The sequence below is a fragment of the Eleutherodactylus coqui genome, chromosome 3, assembly GCF_035609145.1.
Source record: "Eleutherodactylus coqui strain aEleCoq1 chromosome 3, aEleCoq1.hap1, whole genome shotgun sequence".
NCBI lineage: Eukaryota > Metazoa > Chordata > Amphibia > Anura > Eleutherodactylidae > Eleutherodactylus > Eleutherodactylus coqui.
Genome location: NC_089839.1, coordinates 83,131,571 through 83,151,767, shown reverse-complemented (window position 1 = coordinate 83,151,767; position 20,197 = coordinate 83,131,571). Strand labels below are relative to the sequence as shown.

At 47.1% G+C, this 20,197-nt stretch overlaps 1 protein-coding gene across 1 annotated transcript; it reads left to right on the top strand.

Annotated features, from left to right (window-relative positions):
- Positions 1-1,358: 1,358 nt before the first annotated feature.
- LOC136620143 (ankycorbin-like) lies at positions 1,359-19,762 on the top strand. The gene is made up of 3 exons (XM_066594859.1): positions 1,359-1,380; positions 15,908-16,192; positions 19,481-19,762. The coding sequence occupies exons 2-3, from the start codon at positions 16,106-16,108 to the stop codon at positions 19,760-19,762; spliced, it is 369 nt and encodes a 122-aa protein (XP_066450956.1). The 5' UTR covers positions 1,359-1,380; positions 15,908-16,105.
- The last annotated feature ends 435 nt before the right edge of the window (positions 19,763-20,197 follow it).

Here is a 20,197-nt window from a genome sequence, read left to right as displayed (position 1 = left end):
ATACAGAATTTACACATCCATGTAACAACCCCATTGTGTGTACTACAACAGGCCTATTACAGATGATCTTAATTTGAAGCCCCCATAACTCATGTCTAATGACACTTGGATACATAAATTTATTATCCATTAAAACAGAAACTGTCTAAAATGAGACGGTCCTTGTTGCCCATAGCAACCAATCTCAGCGCGGCTCTTCTTTCGCAAGCTGCTGAGGTAAAATAAAAGCTGGGCTGTGATTGGTTGCTTTGAGCAAGGACCGACTTACTGTAAGACAGTTTTGCTAAGTGGGGCTTAAAAAGTTTTGTTATTCAGCCGTCCGTGGCCGTCGCTAGGAGGATGTGAGAGAAAATGGCTGCCAATGAGATCAGGAGATTGTTTTGTGTCCTTGATTTTGACGTCCACCAGTCTATTATTAATGTGCAATGTCATTTTTGAACAAAGTTTGGTGAAGTTCCCCCCAGTGGGAACACTGTTCATAAGCGGTACTCCAGTTTTAAGGAAAAAAAGGTTGCATCTGTAAGTGAAAATCGTCCGTCCACCAATAAACGTGGAAACAGTGGAGCGTGTCTGCGAGTTTCACACGAAGTCCTCAGAAATCCACCGTTAGAGCGAGCACAGAATTGGACGTCCCGCAGCCGATTGTGTGGAAGATTCTGCACAATCTTTTGTGATGTTATCCCTACCAACTGCAGTTATCACCGGCCCTGAAGACGGACGGCAAGGCGAGACGACCTTCTTCCTGTGAGAGTATGTCAACTGTAATGGAAAGCGATGGTTTCATGGAGTGTTTAGTGATGAAGCCGTCTTCCACCTTTCAGGCAACAAACGTAATGTCAAAATGTGAAGAAGGGAAAACCCACCTGCCTATGTGGAGTATATGCGCTACTCCCCCAAGGTGAATGTGTTTTATTCTATACCCTGTAGGAAAGTGTATGGACCCTTCTTTTTCCATAAGGAAACAATCCAGGGGATTTCGTACCTGGACGCTACAGATATGGCTTCTGCTGCAGCCGGAACAGGAAATCCCCGGATTCATCTTCCAAGAAGATGGGGCACTCCTCCATTTTTACAATGATGTCAGAAGGGAGCTCAATAGACAACTACCAAACGGATGGAATGTGTAGAGGTGACAATATAGTGAACTTCTTCCGTGGCTTCCATGTTCCCCGGACCTCATGCCTTGTGATGTTTTTCTCCCTAGAGGAGTGTTAGTCTATATTATCCCTCTTACCACCCACCATACATGATCTGCGAGTACACATCACCGAAGCCATTGCATCAGTCAGTCGTGATACGCTACAACGTGTATGTCAGGAACTTGACTACTGACTCAATGTGTGACGAGTGACACGCGAACTGCAAATATCGAAGCAAGAGGTAATGTGGTAGGGGGCGGAGGGGACTGGGCTACAGCCAGGGATGTACATAAAGGGGTTCCATAATAAGAAAACTAATGAGTCCTCTCTAACAATCTCCTTTCCTTAGACTGGCATAAGATATCCCCTTAGTAACTACGATCCGCTGTCTGCTAATACTGCTCATTGCTTAGCAGCATTCCCTTACAAGTTCTAAGTTCCCCATAGCTACTTGTTGCACTACCAATGACCAACATCTCTTTAGTCTGTGACCTATCTTTATACAAGACCCCTGTTGTGTCTTCTGTACTCGGCTGCTCTTGGTGACTCGATCTTCAGTCGTTCTTCAGGCAGTATGTTGGGTAGAAGTGGGGGCACAGACAATGTTTGAGCCCCATTACAGAGACCTGAACCCCATAACACTTGTAATGTACCCTGAGACAGGAGCTGATGTCGCTATAGGTGGAGTCATATGTTCTCGATATATGGACCCCCTATAGTTCCTGTCTCCCAACTGCTGTCGTCATGTATGTGGCGGCTGATACACTTTATTATATACAGAATCAGTAGCTCAGCCCAGCTCTAGCTCTGAAGTATTAAGTGGCAGTGATCGTTCTCATCATGGTGACTGTACAGAAGAAATCCAGACAAAAGACCAACACTGCAATGGATTTTTTTAGGAATTTTTCTTTATTGGAGAAGCAATAAGCAACATTGTAATTAAATATTACCGGTCCTTTTATAGAATAAGCAACAGTCACAATTACTCTCAGGTCAGGCCGGTGGAGATCACAGACCTTGCTGCGGTCATTATGAACAGTCCACCATTGTCCTGAAGTGAGAGCCACCGGACCCAAAGATCCAGAAGAAGGCGAAAAACCCCCCAGAGAGTTACACCTCGGAGGGCAAAAAATTCCTTCTTGACCCCAAATGTGGCGATCGGATATCACCCTGGATCTAATCTAACCTGCTGCATATTGCTATATATATAGTTACTGATTGACATAGACGTGATTGACATAAAGCCGGGCATAGACGTGCTTGACACGCAGCCGGGCATAGACGTGCTTGACACGCAGCCGGGCATAGACGTGCTTGACACACAGCCAGGCATAGACGTGATTGACATAAAGGTGGACATAGACGGGCTTGACACGCAGCCCGGCATAGACGTGCTTGACACGCAGCCGGGCATAGACATGCTTGACACGCAGCCGGGCATAGACGTGCTTGACACGCAGCCGGGCATAGACGTGATTGACATAAAGGTGGACATAGACGGGCTTGACACGCAGCCCGGCATAGACGTGCTTGACACGCAGCCGGGCATAAACGTGCTTGACACGCAGCCGGGCATAGACGTGCTTGACACGCAGCCGAGCATAGACGTGATTGACATAAAGGTGGACATAGACGGGCTTGACACGCAGCCTGGCATAGACGTGCTTGACACGCAGCCGGGCATAGACGTGCTTGACACGCAGCCGGGCATAGACATGCTTGACACACAGCCAGGCATAGACGTGATTGACATAAAGGTGGACATAGACGGGCTTGACACGCAGCCCGGCATAGACGTGCTTGACACGCAGCCGGGCATAGACGTGCTTGACACGCAGCCGGGCATAGACGTGCTTGACACGCAGCCGAGCATAGACGTGATTGACATAAAGGTGGACATAGACGGGCTAGACACGCAGCCTGGCATAGACGTGCTTGACACGCAGCCGGGCATAGACGTGCTTGACACGCAGCCGGGCATAGACGTGCTTGACACGCAGCCGAGCATAGACGTGATTGACATAAAGGTGGACATAGACGGGCTTGACACGCAGCCTGGCATAGACGTGCTTGACACGCAGCCGGGCATAGACGTGCTTGACACGCAGCCGGGCATAGACGTGCTTGACACGCAGCCGGGCATAGACGTGCTTGACACGCAGCCGGGCATAGACGTGCTTGACACACAGCCAGGCATAGACGTGATTGACATAAAGGTGGACATAGACGGGCTTGACACGCAGCCGGGCATAGACGTGCTTGACACGCAGCCGGGCATAGACATGCTTGACACGCAGCCGGGTATAGACGTGCTTGACACGCAGCCGGGCATAGACGTGATTGACATAAAGGTGGACATAGACGGGCTTGACACGCAGCCCGGCATAGACGTGCTTGACACGCAGCCGGGCATAGACGTGCTTGACACGCAGCCGGGCATAGACGTGCTTGACACGCAGCCGAGCATAGACGTGATTGACATAAAGGTGGACATAGACGGGCTTGACACGCAGCCTGGCATAGACGTGCTTGACACGCAGCCGGGCATAGACGTGCTTGACACGCAGCCGGGCATAGACATGCTTGACACACAGCCAGGCATAGACGTGATTGACATAAAGGTGGACATAGACGGGCTTGACACGCAGCCCGGCATAGACGTGCTTGACACGCAGCCGGGCATAGACATGCTTGACACGCAGCCGGGCATAGACATGCTTGACACGCAGCCGGGCATAGACGTGATTGACATAAAGGTGGACATAGACGGGCTTGACACGCAGCCCGGCATAGACGTGCTTGACACGCAGCCGGGCATAGACATGCTTGACACGCAGCCGGGCATAGACGTGCTTGACACGCACCCGGGCATAGACGTGATTGACATAAAGGTGGACATAGACGGGCTTGACACGCAGCCGGGCATAGATGTGCTTGACACGTAGCCGGGCATAGATGGGCTTGACACGCAGCCGGGCATAGACGGGCTTGACACGCAGCCGGGCATAGACGGGCTTGACACGCAGCCGGGCATAGACATAATATCTGCAGGTATAAAAGATGAGCGATGATCTGTCCGTATAAACATGGATGAACGACTGCCTCTTTACTGTGACCGAAGGCGGTCGGAGCAATCTGCAGCGCAAGAGAAGCCTCTTCCTCAGTTAAGCTGCTTCTGATGTGTATAGGCCGAGCGGATGACTTGATCAAGAGATGGCCGCTTTGTGGAGAGCCAGCTACACTACCTAATAATCTGCTGAGTGTCTATACAGCCGGACAAGAGAGCGGATATTACTGCATTAAGGGTGCATTCACCCGGGGCAGAAAGGCAGCAGAAAACACTGCAGCATTTTCTCATCCAAAATAAAGTCAAAATAAAATTGTGCATTTTGACATAAAGGATGCTGTGCGCCAAATTGTGTGACTTTTCTATGCTAGAAAACTGGCCTAAGGATTCGAAGAAATCTGCCCCAGAGCGCCCACAAGTCCAAGTACTCAGAGTTCCACGATGCGTGAACAAGGTCTCAGCGCTAAAGTTACTTTTACATAGGCCAACTATCACCGACAGATCAAGCGATATTAAGTGATAGTTGTCTCATGTAAACGTAGCATATGACAGTTGCCAGCCGCTTCGTTTCACCTCACTGAAACTAAACGACTAGTCAGCGACCTCTCTCAGTGTCATCTTTGAGCGACTGCCTGTTCACAGTGAATGGAGGTCGGTGGCCAGAAGAGATCTCCGTCACGCTCCGCCTCCATTCACTGCACTACCATTACTGCGATGAGAAAGCACAGGAGTAATAGTCGTTGGGACTACGGTTGGACGCTTCTGCCCCCGACAGTCGTCCGGTGTAAAAGTACCCTGAGTGAAGAGCTTCTTACCTAGACTCGTCCTCTTCAAGCCGTCGCGCTCAACTGCCACAAGAAGCTTCAGGTTTAGAACTCTGGACATTCTGAAGCTATTGTGATGTCTGTGATGTAATACACCTTGTGATGTCATGATAATTGCCCATTAAGAAGTTTGTCCAGACTTTTCCATAGATAAGAATATTATGGGGAAGATTTATCAAGACTGTCAAACAGTAAAACTGTCTTTATTGCCCATAGCAGCCAATCGGCTTCTATTTTACCACAGCAGTATAAGAAATGACAGCTGAGCTCTGATTGGCTGCTATGGGCAACAAAAACCGTTTTACTGTTAAGACAGTTTGGATAAATGAGACCCCCTGGCGATTCCCCTTGAGCCCAATGATGAAAACACTTGCTCGCTGTTCCTGCTGCCGCCGCCCGGTCATGATCATGACAAGTCTTAGGCCTCATGTCCACGGGGAAAATCAGGCCCGCTACGGATTCTCCATGGAGAATCTGCAGCGGGTCCCTCCTGCCCCGCGGACATGAGCGCTGAAAATAGGAATTTAAAAGAATTTACCCATCCGGAGCGGTTCAGGAAAGTCTTCTCTTCCTCACGGCCGGATCTTATTTTCGGCCGGCGGATGAACTCGTCACGGCTGCGGCACGTTGCCGGCACGTCGCCGACGTGCCGCGCGCATGCGCCGGGCACATCCGCCGAGCCGAAGCAAGGGAGATGCGGCCGTGAGGCAGAGAAGACCTTCCCGGTCCGCTCCAGATGGGTAAATTCTTTTAAATTCCTATTTTAGGTCTCCCGCGGATCCGGACGGCTTCCATAGGCTTCAATAGAAGCCTGCGGGAGCCGTCCCCGCAGGAGACCCGCATGAAAATGGAGCATGGTCCAGATTTTTTCATGCTCCATTTTTTTTAAAATCACTTTTATTGACCATCCGCGGGTATTTATCTACCCGCGGGTGGTCAATGCATCCCTATGGGGTGCAGATCCGCGGGCAGGAGAAGAGTTAAAATCCGCTGCGGATTTTAATTCTTCTTTTGCCCGTGGACATGAGGCCTTAGTGTTGGTGGAGTAATGGTGTGGCATACTTTGGCGCTGTGACAATCCAGGATAAGGGTCATGTGAATTATATGAAGTCACAGCCACGGAAGAGAAGTGATGTGAGATGATGTGACCGGAGCCGTACTCCCACAACTTTTATGTTTTTGTCGCTTGCGCTGTCAGAAGGCTTATTTGTGGCACAAGTTGTGGTTTTTACCATCACAATTTTGGGGTACACACATCTTTTTAATGACTTTTTATTCAATTATTTTGGAAAACAGGGTAACAAAAAACCCTCACAATTCTGACATTCTGTACCTTTTCTGTTATGATGTTCATCGTGTGGAATAAATAGTGTGATATTTTAACCCCTTACTGCCACCAGATATATGTATACAACTGAGGGGGACTTAACGCAACAGGACTTAAACATACGTTCTGTGGATGGCGGGGGCTCAGAAGTGAGCCTGCGCTATCTCACAGCAGGAGCCGGCTGTGACACTGAGTATTATACGGGGCTTTTATGGTTATCAGACCGTGTTATACACCAGTTTTAGGGGTTTTGGCGAACTTCCAGGTGGGTTTACACGAAGTCGCAAAATTTGCAAACTGACTGACTAACTGACTCTTCTATTTCAGTTTGCATGGTACATTATATATCTGTATGGTCCAGTATACATATCATGATATATCAGCATGTATATACAGTATTAATATGCTGCAGCATATATCAGTATAGTATAGTGTGTGTGTATGTATATATATATATATATATATATGTGTGTGTGTGTGTGTGTATATATATATATATATATATATATATATAATGTGTGTGTGTGTGTATATATATATATATATATATATATATATATATAATGTGTGTGTGTGTGTGTGTATATATATATATATATATATAATGTGTGTGTGTGTGTGTGTGTATATACAGTATATATGATATATGTATATTTAGCATGGTACAGTATCAATCCGTATACATCATTTTATATTTCAAGCCCTGAAGAAGGCCCAATATGGCCGAAACGTAGCTTGCTTACTTTTTATTCTGACCATGGATTAATAAAGCTTTTTGCATTTTTTTTTATCAAGAAGTTGATTTTCTGCTCATGCTGCCACTATATCCAGCTATATTCACATTAATAGTTGGAGCTGGTTGTCCTTGTCGGATGATCAAACGACCCTCTCTACTGGTAATCTGTTGAGAGCGTCCTGAGCTCGGTCACCTTGTGTGTCCTCACGCATCCACTGGTCTCAATACCTCCTAACAGCCTGGTGAGAACGGTCTAAGTGGCAGGGAGTTTGTCAATACAACCATCCCGCTTATCACATTCCAATAATTTGCCCCTTTTACACTTTGGTAAAAGAGAAATCTCTTTTGCCACTATATCCAACTATATTCAAATTGCTATTGGAGTCATGTGGTTCGGACTCTCCTTGTGGCTTGCAGTTTATCCACCTCACCCTTTTGGGTGTTTCTTTTGTGTGTTGCAGTACCCGCTCATTGTACAGCTCCAACTATTAACCCCTTAACGACCAGCCCATAGTGTTTTTACGTCCTCCCAAAGTGGGCTTTATTCTCTGAGGACGTAAAAACATGTGTCCTGCAGAGAATAAAGCCCCTCGGACTCTGGATGTGACAGCTCTATGCTGCCGGTGTCCGCAGGTAGCCGACAGCGTGGAGCTGTCATCCCGAGCTGCACGGAACCCCCCCCCCCCCCGGCAATGCGATCGGCGCTGGAGACCAATGCAGTGTACGGAGTGGAGAGGGGAGACCAATGCAGTGTATGGAGTGGAACCAGGTGATGACGTCCTCATCCTTCTGCTCCTGGGTCTGTACTCCTTGCTCCCCTCACACTGCTGCTGTCTGCTGGACAATTACAGAGCAGCAGTCTGGTTCCGGGATCACAGGTACTATTTCAGGTGTGGTGGTCCAATGACTGTCCTAGTCTGACTGTCCTATGTTTATGTTGTGCAGAAAAAAAAGTCATCCCTTCCCCATGGCTAATATTCAGAGAGTTGTAGTTTTACTGCAGGTTATCTCCTATCCACAAAGTCAGCTCTACTACACGCTGCTGCGCACACTCAGCTCTGCTACATGCCGTTACACATATAGCTTTGCTGCACACACTCAGCTCTGCTACACATTGCTGCACACACTCAGCTCTTCTCCCCACAGAGCAACGCGCACTGCTGCACGCACTCTGTTTTGCTGCACGCACCTGGACGCATTTGGCTTTGCCGCACGTGGCTGCACGCATTTGGCTTTGCCGCACGCGGCTGCACGCACATTCGGCTTTGCTACACGCCTTTGGCTTTGTTCCAACAGACACAGGGATGTAATGATGGCGCCACCTGTCTCTGGATGAGCAGAGTGCATGTAGCAAAGCAGAGTGCGTGTAGCCGCGTGTAGCAAAGCAGAGTGCATGTAGCAAAACACTCGGCTTTGCCGCACGCGGCTGCACACACTCTGCTTTGCTGAACGTGGCTGCACGCACATTCGGCTTTGCTACACGCGGCTGCACGCACATTCGGCTTTGCTGCACGCGGCTGCAGGCACATTAGGCTTGGCTGCGCGCACATTCGGCTTGGCTGCACGCACATTCGGCTTTGCTACACTCCTTTGGCTTTGTTCCAACAGACACAGGGATGTAATGTTGGCGCCACCTAGAGTGCGTGTAGCAAAGCAGAGTGCGTGTAGCAAAGCCGAGTGCATGTAGCAAAACCTACACACTGCTGCACGCATTCTGCTTTGCTGCACGTTGCTGAACGCAATCTGCTTTGCTACACGCAGGTTCGCACACTCGGCTCTGCTACACGCAGGCACACACTCAGCTCTTCTCCCCATAGAGCAACGCACATTCAGCACTGCTGCACGCACTCTGTTTTGCTGCAGGCACGCTGTTGCATGCACTTGGCTTTACTACACGCGGCTGCGCGCGCTTGGCTTTGCTACACGCAGCTGCGCACGCTTGGCTTTGCTATGCGCGGCTCCGTGCGCTTGGCTTTGCTACGCGCGGCTGTGCGCGCTTGGCTTTGCTACACGCGGCTGCACGCACTCGGCTTTGCTACACACCTTCGGCTTTGTTCCAAAAGACACAGGGATGCAATGATGGCGCCACCTGTCTCTGGATGAGCAGAGTGCGTGTAGCAAAGCAGGGTGCATGTAGCAAAACCTACACACTGCTGCACGTACTCTGCTTTGCTGCACGTTGCTGCACGCAATCTGCTTTGCTACACGCAGGTTCGCACACTCGGCTCTGCTACACGCAGGCACACACTCAGCTCTTCTCCCCATAGAGCAACGCACATTCAGCACTGCTGCACGCACTCTGTTTTGCTGCAGGCACGCTGTTGCATGCACTTGGCTTTACTACACGCGGCTGCGCGCGCTTGGCTTTGCTACACGCGGCTGCGCACGCTTGGCTTTGCTATGCGCGGCTCCGTGCGCTTGGCTTTGCTACGCGCGGCTGTGCGCGCTTGGCTTTGCTACACGCGGCTGCACGCACTCGGCTTTGCTACACACCTTCGGCTTTGTTCCAAAAGACACAGGGATGCAATGATGGCGCCACCTGTCTCTGGATGAGCAGAGTGCGTGTAGCAAAGCAGGGTGCATGTAGCAAAACCTACACACTGCTGCACGTACTCTGCTTTGCTGCACGTTGCTGCACGCAATCTGCTTTGCTACACGCAGGTTCGCACACTCGGCTCTGCTACACGCAGGCACACACACTCTGCTCTGCTACACACATGTATATAGTGGTCTGTAGCTCAGTGACTGTTTTATCTCTCTGTAGAGTATACCAGAGATACAAGATATATACAGGATACACCGAATATACTGAGGGCTCCACAGTAACATTTATTCTACTAAGTGGTGTAATATACCGACATGTAACATACACTAATTGACTGTTGCCAAGTCCCCAAAATGTGGAAGACCAAACCACGGATGGCGAGCAGTTTGAGCTGAATCCTCGGCTTAAGGCCTCATGTGCACGGGCAAAATAGGATTTAGAATCCGCAGCGGATCACCCGCATGCGGATCCACATCCCATAGGGATGCATTGACCACCCGCGGGTAGATAAATACCTGTGGATGGTCAATAAAAGGGAATAAAAAAAATGGAGCATGAAAAAATCCGGACCATGCTCCATTTTCGTGCGGGTCTCCCGCGGGGACGGCTCCCGCAGGCTTCTATTGAAGCATATGGAAGCCGTCCGGATCCGCGGGAGACCAAAAACAGAATATACTCACCTGCTCCGGATCTTCCCTTCTTCGCGGCTTCATCTTCTCTCCGTCGCGGCCGGATCTTTTTTCTTTGGGCCGGCGCATGCGCGCGGCACGCAACCGGCATGCCGTGCGCATCCGCCGGGCCGAAGAAAGAAAATCTGGCCGCGACGGAGAGAAGATGAAGCCATGACGAATGGAAGATCCAGAGCGTGCGAGAGGTGAGTTATTTCTTCTTTTCAGCGCTCATGTCCGCAGGGCAGGAGGGACCCGCTGCAGATTCTCCATGGAGAATCCGTAGCGGGCCTGATTTTCCACGTGGACATGAGGCCTAACAGTTCTTAAAACGCTTGCAACCGTTTTTCCAAGCTTTTTGTGTTGGCGTAGCGACAGGTCAATCTAGTAGTGTAAGTCACACCAACACAATCCATAGCAGAGGCCTGCACACACTCAGACCATACAGCGGATATTGGAGAGAGTTTTGGCAGCGGTACTCAAGAAGGACATATCAGTGCTTGAGCAGGTAAAAAGATGGGCATCTAAAGTAATAAATGGAATGGGTGAACTACAATACCCAGAGAGGTTATCAAAACTGGAATCATTTACTTCAGAATAAAAAACAATGAGACAGCTGAGGGGTGGCAAAGAAAACCCCTGTGTATAAATGTTGTTGTTAGCCGTTTAGTCGTTCACGACCCTCGGCGACCCTTAAGGCTCTCTCTCACCATGGTTTTCGGTTTTGCACTGCTTCTTTCAGTTGTATGATATCCATGCCCGTATCAGCTATGGCAGCATCAGCCATCATGTTCTTTGGCACCAGGTCTTCTTTTGCCACTGATCTGTCCAAGCATTATAGATTTTTCTAACGACTCTGCTCACATTACATGCCCAAAGTCCGTGAGTCTGTGCCGGGTCATCTTGTCTTCCAGTGATATATCGGGTCTTATATGGTTTAGGACTTCTCTGTTTGTTACTCTGGCCATTCAGGGCATACGCAGCAGCATTCGCCAGCACCGCAGCTCAAACATATCAATCCTGCTATCAGCTTTTTTCGCAGTCCATCTTTCACATCCATACATGGCTATGGGGAATACGATGGTTTGCACTATCCTGCATTTAGTTGCTACGCCGATATCCCTGCTTTTCCAGATGTTGTCCATGTTTAGCATCACGCTTTGCCCAATGCTATCCTATGTTTTATCTCTGGCATAGATTCTCCAGCCTAGTCAATTTTCGAACCAAGGAAGATGAAGCCTTGCACACAATCTTTGGCCTTGTTGTCGATTTTCATTTAAATTTGCCCATTTTCTGCAGTTCTAATAATTTCAGTCTTCCTTAAATTCAGGTAGAGGCCCATGTTTTCACTTTCAGTATTAATCTTTCATATCAGCTGCTTCAGACCTGCTTCTGTTTCTGCAAGCAGAGTTGTGTCATCCGCATAACAGAGATTGTTGAGGTTTTTGCCACCTATTTTCACCCCAATTTCCAATTCGTCTTGGTCCATTTTACGCATGATCGCTTCCGCATATAGGTTAAACAAGAAGGGTGAGAGGATGCAGCCCTGTCGGACTCCAAACTAATCTGTGTCGCCATATTGTGTTCTCACAGTGGCTTCTTGATTGGTATAAAGTGATTTTATTAGCTTAACTAGATGCGCTGATATGCCAGCTCTTGTAGGGCATGCCATAGCTTGCCATGGTCGACGCAGTTAAAGGCCGTGATGTAGCGATGAAGCACATATAGATATTCTTTAGGTATTCTTGAGCTTTTTCCATGGTCCATCACAGGTTTACAATATGGTCGCGGGTGCTGCGTCCTCGACGGAGTCCTGGCTGCACATCAGGAAGTGCCGCTTCAACTACTGATCTCAGTCTTTCCTGTATTATTTTGAGAAGGTCTTGCTTGCATTAAAATGAGGGCTATTGTTCGGTAGTTGGAGAAAATCTGGGAGTTGCCTCTTTTGGCAGAGGGATGAAGACAGATCTTTTCCAGTCCTGTGGTCATTGTGCGGATACCCAGACTCCCTGGCACAGCTCTGGGATGGTTTTACTGGTACTGGCAGCAATAGCTCTGCCGGTATATTATCTATGCCGGGTGCTTTATTTTTGGCTAGTTGTTTCATTGCCATAACTACCTCTGACTCAATAATGGAGGGCTCCAAGTCCACAGGCTCCACCTCATACAATGGTCCAGGTAGGTGGTTGCAGGCATATAGTTCCTCTGAGTATTCCCTCCGCCTATCCTTGCTACTCTGTTGGTCATTCAGTTCCTTCCTATTTTTGTCTTTGATTGTGCTGTTGCTTGCCAAGATAGGTTTTCGGGCCATCTTGACCTCTGAGAATAGGCCTCGCATATGGCCTTTCATGGCTTCTGCTTCGTAATGCTCATTCCAGTTAATTTCCTTGTCTTTCCTTGCCGCTCGCTGAGAATTGGCTTTTAGTTGCCGAACTCCATCTTTGTTGCCGGCCGCCTTTGCTGTTCTTTTTTTCATCGACTATTCTGAGGTTTTGCTTGGACAACCAATAGCGACATTTTTCCTGCTTGTAGGTTAGATGCTAACTGTCTGTTTCCATAACTGTGGACTGTATATCGTGCCATAGTTCCTCTGGATGCTTTTCTGATGTGTCAAGCAGTTCAAATCTGTTTGCTACCTCAATAGTGTATGATTGGGGGATTTTAGAGGCGTCAAATTTTCTCAGTGGAGCAACTTTCTTAATGCTACATAATTTAATCCTGATCTTAGATGCAAGGGGTTCATGATCAGAGCCACAGTCAGAGCCAGGAGAGGTTTTTATTGCAATGACTGAACTTCGCCAACGATGATTACGCAGGATGTAGTCAATCTGATTTTGATGGAGGCCATTGGGAGATGTCCACGTGTACAGTCGGCATAAAAATCTTAAATGGTTTCCTCATTAGCATCCATCGTTGGACCATAGACCTGTAAGATTGAGATGGTCACTGGCTTACCACGTATCCGGATAGCAATGATACAGTCGCTGATTGTTCTAAAACTTTCTATTGCCTTTGAGGTCCACTTGTTTGTAATAAAGGCTACTCCATTCCTCTTGGCATTCTTGTGAAGTCATAGAACTAAAAATATCCATTACCTATCCAGTGCAATTCGCTAATTCCAAGAATATCATTGTCAAGCCTTGTCATTTCACATTTCACAATGTCCAATCACCTAGACTCATGCCACGCACATTCCATGTTGCTAGTATGTGAGCTTTGGTACAGCGCAGTCCTTTCCTTTCATCATGAAATGCATCAGCAGCTGGGCTTCCCGAGGGCTTTCCCACAGTTGCGTCATGAGGAAAACCCTGACTACTTGTACTCACACCTCACTCTTCCCCAGTCGCATTTAGAGAATCCTTTGGCCTAGGGGTCCTGCCATCGGAAACCATATTTGAATTATTTGAGAGCTCTTTCATAGGGTTTCGAAGGCGAGGTTTTCACAGGGTAGGTCACCAGGTCTTTATCTAACCCTCCCCATTTATCGGGACTTGCTACCGGCGTAGAGGAATGACTCCTACATGGCTGTATAAATACTCATTGTAAAAATATCCCTCCCCTAGAAGAAGTTGTTGGAATCGGATGAAACTTTCTCTGTGTGATTGTAACGTTGATATAAATAAGTGATTACAATATTAGAGCAAAAGGAGAATTTATTGTGGAAAACTGACCCTTGAATGGAAACTCTAAGACCCCACGCCTCTAGCTTGGATACAAGATATGTTACGGGCAGGCATGGAGGATTTAGTACCCTGTTTGTACTGCCTGTAGCTTGGATATAAGATGTGGTATGGGCAGGCATGGATGCTCGAGTACCCTGTTGTACCGCCTCAAGCTTTGATATAAGATGTGATACAGGCAGCATGGAGGATCTAGTACCCTATTGTACCTCCTCTAACTTGGATACAAGATGTGATACGGGCGGGCATTGAGGCTCTAGCACCCTGTTTGTACTGCCTGTAGCTTGGATACAAGATGTGAAATGGGCAGGCATGGAGGCTCTAGTACCCTGTTGTACCGCCTCAAGCTTGGATACAAGATGTGATATGACAGGCATGGAGGCACTAGTACCCTGTTGTACCACCTCTAGCTTGGATTCAAGATGAGATACGGGTGCCATAGAGGGTCTAGCATTCTGTTGTACCTGCTCTAGCTTGGATACAAGATGTGATACGGGCAGGTATGGAGGCTCTAGTACCCTGTTGAACCACCTCCAGCTTCGATACAAGATGTGATACAGGTGGGTATGAAGGCTCTAGTACTCTGCTGTACCGCCTCTAGCTTGGATTCAAGATGAGTTACAGGTGCCATAGAGGCTCTAGTACTCTGGTGTACCGCCTCCAGCTTGAATACAAGATGTGATACAGTTGGGCATGGAGACTCCAGTACCCTGTTGTAGTGCCTCTAGATTGGATTCAAGATGTGATACAGATAGGCGTGGATGTTCCAGTACCCTGCTGTACCACCTCTAGCTTGGATGCAAGGTGTGATACATGCGGGCATGGAGGCTCCAGTAACCCCGCATTTCCGTCTGTAGCTTGGATACAAGATATGATATAGGAGGGCATGGGGGCTCCAGTACCCTGCTTTACTGCCTCTAGGTTGGATACAAGATGTGATGGAGGTAGGTATTGAGGATCTAGAACCCTGTTGTACCACCTCTAGCTTGGATATGAGATGTGATACGGGCGGCATGGAGGCTTTAGGACCCTGTTGTACTGCCTCTACAATATGTGATACAGTTGGGCATGGAGGTATACAAGTTCCATCTTGTACGGCATATCGCTCCAAATTTGCTGTTACTGAGCCTCTAGATCATCTAGACCCGTTGGCTGTCGAAGCTGGCGTCCCAGATAGTCCCATATATTAATCTGGTGACCCGGCAGCCACGAAAGGGTGGCAATATTGTGGAGGCATTTTTGCGACCTCCTTGTGTGCGCGGCTGAGCACTATCCTGCTGGAAAATATACAGGAGCTATATAGCTTATACCAGCTATACATATCTAATTCTATACAGGAGATATAAGGTCTCTGCAGCCCTATCTTTTGGCATGCCCTTGCATCGTATCTCCTATTGATATAAATGTGGCTGGCGGCAGCATCGTGCCACGTGCTAGGTGTATGCGGTGCGGTGCGAGGTTTCCCTATTTAAAACAATGGGGGAAACTCTGCTATCAGCCGCGGCAGAGGATTGCTACTTCCCCAGAGTTATGCGAGACATTTTTGATATAAAAATGCTTCACATCCATGGCAAATTCAGCTATTGGCAAGTGCAATATCGGGCCGTGATTCGTGGCCCAATATCCCACTCGCCTGTGTGAAATTGGCCTAAGGGGTTCCAAACAACTTTTCATGTGGTCTTATGTTAAGGGGCTAGATCATGTATATATATTCGTTTTGCAGCTGTCTGCAGCACGGTTTAGGTATGGGTACGGGTACAGGGTGTGTGCGTGTGCATGCGTGTGCATGCGTTTGCATGCGCGTGCATGCGCGTGCATGCGCGCTCGGGGATGGGGGGGGGTAGAAGAATGACTAGAAATGAAACATTACTGTGGAATATGTTTTGTGATTGATAATGTTTTATAAATTTTTTATACTTAGAATGAAAAATACTGGGATGAGCTGTGCCAGCTGAATGCTCAGAGCCTCCAACTAACAAGCACAGTGTCCGATCTCAGTGCTCAGAGAGAAGTGAGTTATGAGGCCATTCAAGGACTGAATGCTAGACTGAGGGAGCTCACGGATGAAAAGCATGAATCAGCCACTCATATAGAACAACTAGAGGCAAAGTTTGCTGTCATGGATGGCGAAAGACTTCATAGCTGGTCTGAATGGCAGAGAGAAAGAGAAAAGCTTCAAAGTGAGCTGCAGTTATTCTGCCAGGAGGTACTGCATGTATATTTTAATTGAAATCGTTTGTTACATATTAAACAATATGTACCAAAGTTTATGAAGGAATCGTATACAAGAAACATAGTTGAAGATGTCTTGCATTCTATTTTATGCTAGTTGACTTTTAGCTGATATTTGCTCCATCTATTTTATCTGTAGATGTTTAGACACAGCTCTCCAACTATTAGAATAATCTTATCTGGGACATTGGCAGATTTAGCAGATTGCCCCGGCTCTCCAACAGCCAAAACTGCAGATGGAAAATTAGTAGGGACAGGAAACGGTGCAAATGTGCCAAATTAGCAGATGCATGGTGATGCTTCACATTAATTGTATGCCGTTTGCATCTGTACTCTGTTTGCGGATTGCAAACCTCTTATTCATGATTCTACACCACCAGCTGAGTATAAGAAATAGACTGTTTAAGCATCCTATAGGCTGCCTCTTAAAAGGGATGCACAGTGTCCCCCCTCCCCCCAATAATAGTGACATTTATCCATGTGCTCTGTCAGGTATTGCAGCTAAGCCCAGGTGTTTTGGTCAGGCAGGTTATCTCCACAGAATCCTAGATCATTCCCTTAGATTTTTTTGCTTGATGATATATGACTCCTTTGCTCATGTTTTCAAGATAGCATTGATGGGTAAAGGCTTTTTTTTACATGAAACAAATGTTGGAGTACTTCTTTAAATTTAGAAACAGCAAAAAGGCTACCGGGATCTGAGCTCTCTCACATGTCCAAATAAAACTAACGATGATCATCGAAGAAAGAACAAGAGACATCAACTGTGTGAAGTCACCACTGTGCTCTTTCTGATGAGCCTAGCCCATTGAGCGTTATTTATTGTGCAAAGCAGAACAAAAGAAAGTGTAGTGTCCAGTCGTGGTTGACCAACACCCTAAGTTACATCTCATTGCTGTAAAAATAAATAATGGGATGGATTTCCTTTGTGCAAAAAAGTATGCAGCATCCTCTATTTTACTGCGCATTTGTGCATGAAAATAGCATATATTCAACTAATTAACTTAATTACCCATTCAATATACTAAAACACGCACATGCAAATACGCAACATCCATTGTACAAATAGGCAGAACAGATGTACACATAAATGCGCTTACGTCCGTGTGACACCGTTCTTACCGCAGCTTTCAATTTATTGGTGCTACGGCTCCATACATATTTGGCAATGCACTAGATTTCTTAGTCTGCCCACATTTTCCACCAAGAAACTGTTGGAGCACTTCGTTAAATTTAGAATCTGCAATATAATAATATGTCCAAATTAGCGCTGATCATCAGATAAAGAACAGACATCAACTGTGCAAAGTCACTGTTGTGCTCTTTCTAACGAGCCTAGCCCATTGAGCTTTATCGTATAAAATAGTGCAAAAGAAAGTATAGTCCCCAGTCATGGTTGACCAACACCCTAAGTTACACCTTATTGCTGTAAAAAGTGTTAAATCCTACAAAAGTCTAACATTTAAAGGGGGTTCTGTCATTAAAAAAAACATTTCTATACTTACCTATTCCTCCCCAGGCAGCCTTCTTACCAGATCTTCACCTCTATGATCTTCTCTTGGCTCCCCCAGTTCCCTGGATCACCTCCCCTCCAGCCGGCCAGATCCTCTTTCTTCCTGTGATGAAGCATACATTGCCGGCATATTGCTTCCTGTAGAGCAATGTATGGTGCGTCGCTAGTGACATAGTGTTTACTGCCTAGAAGAGAATGCCGAATGCTCAGCAGCCTGCTTTAGCGCAACTGCGCATATGCCATGCCTTGCTGCTAGTGTTTCATATACTATATGAAACACTAGTGGCTAGATATAGCACTTGCTCGCTAAAGCAGACTGACGATGTTTTGGCATTCGCTGCTGGGCAGTCAATGCTATGTCACTCGTAGTGTTCATTGCCCTGCAGGAAGTGAACCACAGCTAATAGACTCTCCAAAACAGGAAGAAGAGGATCCTGGCTGACTGGGGGTTAGGTGACCCAGGGAACTGGAGGAGCGAGGAGAAGATGCGGTAAGAAGACTAATGGGGAAGGAATAGGTAAGTATTGCATTTTTTTTTTCTTATGGCCAAACCCCTTTAAGAATTAGTAAATTATGTGAAGTGTTGCTTATATCATTTTCACTAATAAGACTGAAAGAATACAGATACAATGACTAAATATCCCCCACTATGCCTCACTAAAAAGAATAGCTCAGTCAGGTCTGTGCTGCTTCAAACGTTTCAGACTTAGGGTGGCTTCACACGAGCGTGTTTTTGTGCGTGCATACTCGCGCACAAAAACACGTGTCTATTAGCCCCAATGCATTCCCTATGGTGTGTTCACATGTCCGTTTTTTACAGGTGTGTGCCTGCAAAGATAGGACATGCGTGCACCACAGTGAATGCACGCATTGTTTTCAAGGGAGCCGCGGCTGCCGCCGGCGGCTCCATTGCAGACAGTGGTCTGCCGGAACTCCTGAATTGTTTTTCATGGAAAGGCTTTAAAATTCTTGTTTTTCAGGGAAGGGCTTATATGTAGTGTAAAAAAATAAAAAAAAATACTCCCCTTCCTTCAGCTGCCGGGGCTCAGCCGCATGTTCTCCACACTGTCCCCGGCTCTGTAGTGCTGTTCTTTGAGCAGACGGGGATTTAAAATCTCCGCTTGCTGAAAGAGCTGATTGTGATTGGCTGAGGTGCTCAGCCAATCACAGGCAACTCTCGCCGAATGAATGACAGGAAAGTCGCTCAGGAAAGTCCTGGTAGACAGTTTTGATAAATGAGGCCCATGGTTTTAATGGTCAATATATTGTAACAAAATGGTACAATATTGAATGTCCTACCTTCTTATGATGTTTATACCTCTATTGTCTTACCTTGCGAACAGTTTTGGTTGATGTGTTTGGATTCAGCACCCTTAATATTGGTAAGAACACTGATTTTTTACACAAGAAAATCTACCATTATAACACAGTGAATTTATTTGCTTTACATTCGTTGTTTAGTTTGTGCAGGCACAACAGCATTCGTTCATCTATGGTGCGCTGTGCCTTCAAGTAGTAAATGATTATCGCTCCTGTGTAAATGTACAGGGGCAATAGTCATTGGAACTGTTGGGCGCTTACGCACCCGACAGTTATCCTGGGTAAAACGACCTTTAGTGATTGACAGAGCAAATCATGAGGAACCAACCCACTATGATCAGAAGTGTTTGGTGAAATGGCGTCTTGTGATGTCAAGTCAGTCAAGCTTTGTACATCCAACTTAATAAGTATATATGTTTTTCCTTCCAGACTGACAAAACCCATAATGAATTACTGCAACTGAACTGTACTATATCAGATCTAAAGGCACAGAACAATGCCTACCAGGAGCTTGTCCATCAGTTAGAAGGCCGGCTGAGGGAAAAGACCCAACAGATAGAAGAGGTCACAGCAAATGTAGAGAAGCTCCAGAACCAACTCAGCTCTGTAGAGCAAGAGAAGGCCCAAAAGGAAGCTAACTGGCAACAGGACAGAGAGAGGCTGAAAGATGACCTACAGTTCTCTAAAAACAAGGTATGTGACTTCAAATAATGACTCTGTGTTATCAAGTATGCTTCTAGCCATTTTGATGTCGGGAATAAAAAGTGAAATGAGGCGCTAACGCCTACGTCTCCAAACACAAACATGGCCGGCAGTGCCCAAACTAAATTTGATGCTAAAAAAAAACCAAAGGGGCCACTGCATAGCAGGCCAGTTTAATAATTCATGACACCACTGCAAACTGAGGCAACAATTGGTGGGTGTCAAAGACAGTACATGTATTAGGTGCTGTGAGACCAAATGTACTTCAGCCAAGCGACTGGAAATGGTTCTGACAGACACAGGGGTGTAACGATGGCGCCACCGGTCTTTGGATAGCGGACAATGAAACAGTTGGAGCTGCTCGTGCTTGTCAGATGATCAGACAATCTTCTCCACTGGTGGTTTGTCGAGGGCGCCCAGATCCCTGTCACCTTGTGTGCATAC